We start from the raw sequence: 8,187 nt of genomic DNA, 5'->3' as shown, positions 1-8,187 counted from the left end.
TTCCCTCTTCAGTGTATTCTTCTCTTATTGCCAGTCACTATTCCCTCTTGTTCTTCATACACAATTACAAAATTATGATGATCTCCTGGGGCACACGTGGATTTGTCACATATAGAGTTGCGAGGCCCTGCCACATACATCTTCCTGCTCCTGATGTTTTGGAGGGATTTCAACACAGAAGGCAGTGAGCCACAGTGAGGAGCGAGGAGAGGTGCAGAGCCCACACTGGATACCTCCTGTCCTCGCTAGCCGCTCTTGGGAGATAAATGGGACATCTGCAAGCTACGTTTTCACCTGTGCTTTGTGAAGCCTCTTCAGCTCCTCTTGTTTAATCAATTGCTTTGTCTCCTTTTCCAGCTTCCTTCTCCTTCTGAGAGTCCTTTTTGCCTACAAAAAAGAGAGAGGGGAAAAAAAAAGGCAATCAAAGCCTAAGTATGCCACCACAGGTTTTCTCAAACCTTCCCCAGAATCACAGAACCATTGAGGTTGGGAGAGACGCCTGGAGATCATCTAACCCGACTCCCCTGCTTAAAGCAAGGTGAGCTACTGCAGGGTGTGTGGGGCAACCTAACCGAAATGAAAATATTCACGTAGGAATATTTTCGTGCATTTGCCTACATTGACTTGAAATCATTACAAGCTCTTATTGCAACCTTAAGTGAGTGTGAACTGTATCTATCAATAAAAAATGTCTGAATCGCAAAGTTGACTATATTCAACATACATGGCTTCTGCAGACATCACCGTGATCAGGGAGGAAGCCAGGCACAGGCAGTGGGAGGCACCAGTTTAAGGAAACTCAACCCATTTCCATTGCTGTAGCTGTTAAGTAGTAAAATTCACTTTGGATCGCTTGTAACGCAGTAAGAGGGACGTATCCGAAAGAAACAGCCATCGTAGCACACTACGTGAAGCCCTGCGAAACCTTCCCCAGTGCTGTTTCTCTACTGCATTACAGAGGTTTTTTGCCTTTCCTTGGAGCACCTGTCACTGCTGCCTGAAAAGCGGGGCAGCACGTGCTGCAGGGCTGGCCGAGGGAATCGCCCACGCTTGCTCCATCTTGCCCTTGACCCAAGCTGTCTGGAAGTGCTTCGAGGTTGTGATTTTCCCATTTTAGAGGAGACAGAATACATGAGCACCACAGACAAGATGATTAAAAAACTAACAAGCCAGGAAGCCACTAAAATTTTTCCCACTGTGTTTTGCCAGAGAAAAACAGTGGTACTGGCAAAACAGCAGCCAGTGCTGGCATGAGAAGAAGTGCTTAGGAGGCAGCCGAGAGAAACTAGCTGAGTGGGGAACGTGCATCAAAACTGAGTCACTGCTAACGCCTGTGTGCAACAGCTGCTCATTCACCCCGTTTCTGGCAGCTGCCCTGGCAGCGCTGCCTTCCCCACTGCCTGGTCCTGCCTGTCCCTGGGGCTGCCTGAACTGCTGGGAGTTGCTCCTGTTGAGTTTTCTGCCATGTCTCCCTTCTTTTTTCTATTTTGTTTAAACTTTATTTAATTCACTATAATATTATCTTACTATGGATTGTCTTTCCTGTAACAGGAAAGATGAATGATCAATTCTGACATCTCAGCGCATCCTGACACAGACACTGGCGGTACATGCTGCCACACACTGCTGCGCTTCTACCTCGTGGCACTTCGGTTCCTCTGGAGCTGTGCAACTGGGTTTCCATTCAAAGCCCCATTTAGCTTTCAGCTCAGCTGTTTTTCCAGTGTACTGGGCAGCCTCTTGCTTTGCTTTCTTTTTTTCCCCTCAAAGGCAACAAATCAAAAGGCCACCTCGTACTGTTAATTCCACTTACTGGTATTCCCTCCACAGGAAAGAGGTAACCGTATTTCTGATGAGCTATACAGGCAATAAAAGCTCTGTTTCTTCAAATCAGAGCTGGCTATCAAGAGTTCACTGGTGCTTTAATCCCACCGCTCCTGCTAGCCACAGGAATCGAGTTAGGGCTTGAAGACCCCGGTGTGCAGCCGGCGTATAAGGTCTGGGTGCAACTTCGTGACTCACGCAGTCATGCTGATTAGGATAAACACAGCGTTTTCCACACAACCTGCCTGTAGCGCCTCTCAAATGAAGTTGTATTTCCCCAAGGGAAATCTGCATCTGTTTGGTTTAATTTTTTCAACAGTTTGCTTGTTTGGCTACATATTAAGGCCACTTAAGAATGCAGCTTCGATGTGGTTTCAGTGAAACATGTCTGCTTGTCAAATTAAGACCTTCTCTGTCAACGTTGGTGTAACCTGGGGGAATTAAAGATCCAAAGAGGAAACAGAAATTTTGATTTTCATCTGAGTTTTAATCTATTTTTCTCTCCATGACACATAACCTCCACTGATAAAGCGTTCCCATCCCCACTTTAAGAAATTGTGGTGTGTTTTAGACCAAAATCATATGATGAATCTTAAATACAGTCCAACTGAGGAAATATCTTTGTTTCCAAGTCAAGGTTACCTTGTGTGTTAATGAAGGCTTGGATTCAAATTCATCATCGGAGGAAGAAGTAGAATACTCAGTAGCTTGTTTTCTGACAGGTAGGTGTTCACATCCTAAAATGCAGGAACAAAATAGTGAAGCAAAAAAATACTGTTCTTTAACTTACACAGACACTTTGCACCTGCCCTGAGTTCTAATCAGCAGCACCTAGAGCAATTTGGAAATTTGGCTGATGGCATTAAATTTTTGATCCCTGTCAAAAACTCTGTCTGGGTATATTTGATTTTTTTCAGGTATTACATACAAATAAATTAATTCATTGAGCATCCTGCATGTAGCATGCTGTTCTGAACGCACTCAACATTCATTAAAATGTATATCTGAAGTTAGCCATATTACCCAAATGATTGTATAAGGCTCACTATACAGTGTAATTGAATGCAAAAAGTCTGAGCCAGCTCTTAAACAAATTACCCTTATGTGGCTTGTAGCATCTGGCACCCATTTTTACTACATGACATCTGCTCAGTGTAAAATAGTTGGCGTCAGAATGTCTGGTCATATAAAAAAATCACAAATGTAATCAGAAGCAAATGGACTAAGAGAACAAGGCTTTATCACACAGCCTCATGCAACATAAATATTTCATTAATTATGTCTAAACAAACGTCACTTATTTTTCTGCTTTAGGAATATTATCACATCATTGAACTGTTGATTAAAATGCCATAATAAGTCAGGAAAATCCATACATCACAACAATGCACTCCATAAGGAAAACTCAAAGGCTGCCTCTGGAAGAAGCATGCTTTCAGAATTATAAATTAAATTACATTTAATTGCAGCAATTTTATCATGCCTGTTTTTCCAGCATCTTATTTCAACTGGGTGTAAATATTTGAATTTCTTCTTAATTTGTCTAATTCATAGCTTCATTCTTTTTATTCCAGAAAATAAAACTGCTTTTGGAACATCTGTCTCTAGCTTCAACCTGCTACAGGGTTAATGATTAACAGCTGGGCAACATCTTGGAAATGTACATTATTTAAAGCTAACAGAGCCATTTTTCTTTGTATCTGCGAGGTAACAGTTGGCTTCCTATGTGCAAGTTGTATTCACATTAAAATCACTTCCCATTCTCCCAGCGTAAATGTTTCTTCTTTGCCATGCCCTGGATCCCAGTCCTGAAGTAGGACTTCTGTCTCATAACATAATTTAAAATCAGGATCTATGAAATAACTTCATGCCAGGCAGTAAAGCAATGAAAGCAAATCCAAGTAATTTGAGGCAGAAATTCTGATCTTTCTCAGCAATCTCAATTTTAGAAGCACCCAGTCCTCGCATCAATGAAGCTGCAAGCTCAGAGGGTCCAGTGGAGCAGACCTGGGTCCTGCCCTCCTTTTTGCAGGACAAGTCCTTGGGCAGCAGGAGGTGCAATAGCCCTGGCAGAAATGCCAGGTGGGACTCCAGCCTCTCGCGTGCTTCCCCTGCTCCAGAATTGCCCAGGCTGCCGCCCCACACCTCGCAGCACTTGGAGGAGGGACACAGCTCCCACTTCCTGACCTGCTGGGGACTCTCCGATGGCTCACGATTGCTGGGGTCACACCGGTGCCATGCACTGCCCCACACTCTGTGGACAAGGGTGTAAATCCAGCTGTGTCCTGTCTCTGCCCCCAGCAGGGACAGTCAGCTGTAAAGCCCTTCCCAGTGCACGAAATGGAGGAGGGCATGGGGCTATCACAGTTACTGTTTCTTTTGAGGATTAAACTCGCTTACCTTGCTTTTCACTGTGCAACCAAAAGTTTGCAGTAACTACCTTGCGGTCAGGCTGCTGGTGAAATCAAATTCCATAATATACCTGCAGCAAACCTTACAGCCTGGCAGGACTGGAAACACAAGCAATTACATGCTCCCTTTCTTCTCTCAGCTTTGGGAATAAGTGACTTCTTCCCCGTGTCCTCCTCTTTGAGTGATATCAATAATTTAAAAAGCGTTACAAGGTCTAGAGGAAAAGCAGCCTGCTGTAACACAAGGGCACCTGCCTCCTCCTCAGGGGGTGTGACTCAGGAGCTGTTTGCCTTTCTGGGACAGAGAGAGGGTCAATGACTTCCCCAAGGACTTCCAAGGACCATCTCATGAGCACGAGGAAGCTGATGTCTGTGCACGGAACAGATTCATAACATCCACAGTCCTCCCAATGCCTATCTGCTATGGAGAGCCAGGTATTTGCACCTTGCTCTGCAGAGAAAAGCCATTTAGATTGCTCCAAAACAGCTCAGCCTTTCAAGGGATGTGGTACCCACAGCCCTGTGAGACAACAGCCACCTGACTGCAATCAGCAACATCCTTCATCACCTCCACCCACAAAACCTACAGGACGAAGGACCACACGAAGCCACTCAGTGATGAGGCATCTGATGGATCTACCTGTGTGCATTGACAGTTACGGTCTCTGTCACATTCATTGCATATACATTTCACAGCACTGATGTTCTCTGCTAATACAATGTGGATAATTGAAGCATGGGCTGCTCCAAGGAGGTGCCCGGCAACACACAGCAGAGTGTGACAGAATTGGGATAAGAATACAGGTTTTTGGCTCCCAGATGTGTGGTCCTGCCACATTTCAGGGATATAGAAACAGTGGGACAGTGCATTTCTTTCAACATGAAAAGGGCAGCCATGCAGTGCTCTGCTGAACTGTTTTTCTTTGGCTATTTCCTTGTGGGAGAGACCGGAAATATGCTCTAAAATGTACCCCAGATGCAAATTTCAACTTCAAGACAACTATAACAAGCATAGTAAGGAATTACCTCACTAAATGAACTTCCTTTATACAGAGCTAGAGAAAAATACCACAAGTTTATTCCATTTTGGAAAAAAACCACCAAAACCCAAAACTCTTCTGTATTACAGCATCTATATGTTCTACTATAGATAACAGAGCATTAATCTTTCTCATCTCCAAAGGGGTGGGATAGGCAGAATTTAGCCACCAGCTGTGAGGATTTGGACAAGGAGTTCACACAAAAATGTTCAACTTAGGGACTTTTACACTTACTTGGTCATTTAAATCTGAAACTTTGAACTGCAATAGTAAAGTTAGATAAGAATAATTTGTCTACTCCAAATATGTCAAGCCTTAAGGCTCCATAGCTACAGAAAAGATCTCAAAAACATATGGTTTTTTTCCAAATATTAACACTTCTAGACTTGGGTTTTCTCTTTCCAGCCATCTCATTCCTTCAAAATGGGATTTATTTCTTAAGTACTCTGGCGTCTCCCTAACTTCCAAATTAACATATGTTATACTAGAGCTTTGCCTCCCCAGCTAACATGACTTTGGATCACTAGGAATGGTCAGACATAGTTTTAGTTCTTAATTATAAAGGGGAAAGGAACAAATATTTCTGAAATCTTTATTAAGCTATTCTTGATTTCTACCTCACAGTAGCTACTAGGAGTTTGGTCAAGAGATCTTTCCAGCATTCCTGTGATTTGACAGCTGTAAATCAGGTAACTGAGTATTAATTATTATCATTAATTGTTATTGAATCTGACAGTGTCACAGAATACGCTTCAGAGTACAAAGTTGGAGGAAACCTCCATTTCTTGATATTGGGACTTGGTATCCTTATATGTGTATGTCATAAGAGATGATAAGAAAAATTACATCCATAAAATTAGAATTCCTTCCTACGGCCAGTTCCTTACAGCTTGGTAATCCAAGGGTGGGTCTCAAAGACACTTTTCTTTGGCCTAAGCGCACTGCCATCGAATGCCGTCAGCAGTAAAACCCCCACTGTATTCAGAAGGGTCAACTGGACCTAAGTCCAGTGCTTTTGAGAACCCATCCCTTAACACGTAAATCTAAGGTACTGGTTTTCCTAGGAAACTTGAGGTCCTCTGAACAAAGAGGTGTCATATGAAGAGGTTAAGAAGGTGATACCTTCTGTTAGACGTGGGAGCACTGCTGATTGTCCTGGAGATTTATAGGGAAAACCATTGCTGCCATCACTCTGCATGTCACAGCTCACCTCCCTTTCCTGGGGTGTTTTTGTGTCACAGTAATGACTGTAGTCTAAATACACAGAAAGTCTTGGAGGAGGAACTGTTTTTATAACACAGTGTTATATTAATCTGTTGGCTTCCTCTGTAAGTGTCCAAGACTCCTATTTTTATAAAGTCATTGGAGTTAATCATGACCACTTTAAGCACTTCAGTGTTTTACAAAAGAGAGAGGCAAAGCTACACTTATCTCTTGGGGCACTGGTGTCCCAAACCAGATGAGAATTGGCATGAGGTAGGAGATGAAAAGAAAGGCCAGTAGAAATCAAGAGTGGGCTTGGCTATTTGGCTTCACATCTCTGCTTCTCCTCGGATTTCTTGTGTGGTCTTAGGCATGTAATTTAATCTTGTAGTGCCTCATTTCCCCTTCTAAAATGTGAAATCACTGAGATAACAGCGTCCTAGCTGACAAGAACATTGCAAACACACAGACTTTCAGTGGTACAAAGATGCAGTAATGGGAACCATCTATGAACCTGAAATATTTGCAAGCAATCCCTTTTCAACCTAAAAGTGCACAAAAACAGCAAAGTGAGTTCATAATACATCTAATTTTCTCATCAGCTGAATTGGTTGTTCTGCTTAATGAAGTGAGCCATGTAAACAACACACAGTCACAAACTGAGTTATAACAACTCATCTCATCTAAGGAATGATTCTAGGAATGTTTTCACACGATTCCTACTCTGTCAGGGACAGAGAAACTCCTCCCACATCTCGATCGCTATCAAGAAGCAAACCCACAGTCACAAACATCTGCCAATAACCAACCATCTTCATGGGCTGGTCTTCAGAAGGTCTGTCTGTAAGTCAAAAGTTAACCTAAGCCCTGGATCCACTACTACATCTCATTACAAACTGCTGATTTCAACGCTTTCATACAACCTGGCTTAGCTCTCTTTTTACTGTTGTTTCTCTGTGGTATTAATGATTTTTAGTATCTATAACTAACATGGCACTTTGGCATTTTTTTTTAATTTCAAAAGGGCAAGTAGATTTAGGAGAGAACAGTTAACCATCTGATTGATCAATTTTATTGATCAAGGTTTTTTTTTTTTTTTTTTTTTTTTTTTAACTGCGGGTTGGAACACAAAGGAGGAATCAAAGGACAAAAGCCTCAAAGATACTTGTGCAGTAAATCAAAAATCTGGAACTGCACCTAGAAACTCCAGTGTGGCTATTTGGGGACATTTGTATATTCTACAGGCAAACTTAGATAGGATTTTATTTTTTTTTTAAATCAATCTCTCACTTAAAACAGTGCATGAATCCCTGTTGCTTCAGTAAGATTTGTCTAGGTCCCACACAGGTAATCTGTGCAGCCAGATCTCTGCACAGCCCAAAATTTCCAAGTGGCTTTGAGGAATAGCTTTTATGAAACAGAAAGCATTAGCCAGAAAGCGTTTAGACCAGGTCTGGATATCAGAAGCTGGAATGACCCATATGGAAGGTGTAACTGCAGGCGTAAGTTTGAGCGACAGGCAATCTGCTGCTGAGTAATTAAGATCTCTGCTTCCTCATGCTGAGCTTCAGCTGGTGGCTGAACACTTGGCAGGAGATGACAGAAAGACAGAATATAGTTTTAGTTTGGACAGACACCTGGGTCTGAACTGCAGGAGTCATCAGGATAGGAAAGACATCTGCACGTGTATTTGCAGATGAAGTAAAAAA

At 42.5% G+C, this 8,187-nt stretch overlaps 1 protein-coding gene across 1 annotated transcript in view; it reads right to left on the bottom strand.

Moving 5' to 3' along the window:
* MICALCL (MICAL C-terminal like) overlaps positions 1-8,187 on the bottom strand; it is a 39,933-nt gene that overhangs the window by 9,750 nt on the left and 21,996 nt on the right. The window contains exons 7-8 of the mRNA XM_009334568.1: positions 2,467-2,561; positions 295-387 (exon numbers count right to left, since the gene is read on the bottom strand). Coding sequence (XP_009332843.1) covers positions 295-387; positions 2,467-2,561 — 188 coding nt within the window. The remainder of the gene's footprint in view (positions 1-294; positions 388-2,466; positions 2,562-8,187) is intronic.

Source organism: Pygoscelis adeliae, unplaced genomic scaffold, assembly GCF_000699105.1.
Source record: "Pygoscelis adeliae isolate BGI_AS28 unplaced genomic scaffold, ASM69910v1 Scaffold171, whole genome shotgun sequence".
Taxonomy (NCBI): domain Eukaryota; kingdom Metazoa; phylum Chordata; class Aves; order Sphenisciformes; family Spheniscidae; genus Pygoscelis; species Pygoscelis adeliae.
This window is presented reverse-complemented; position numbering and strand designations above follow the sequence as displayed.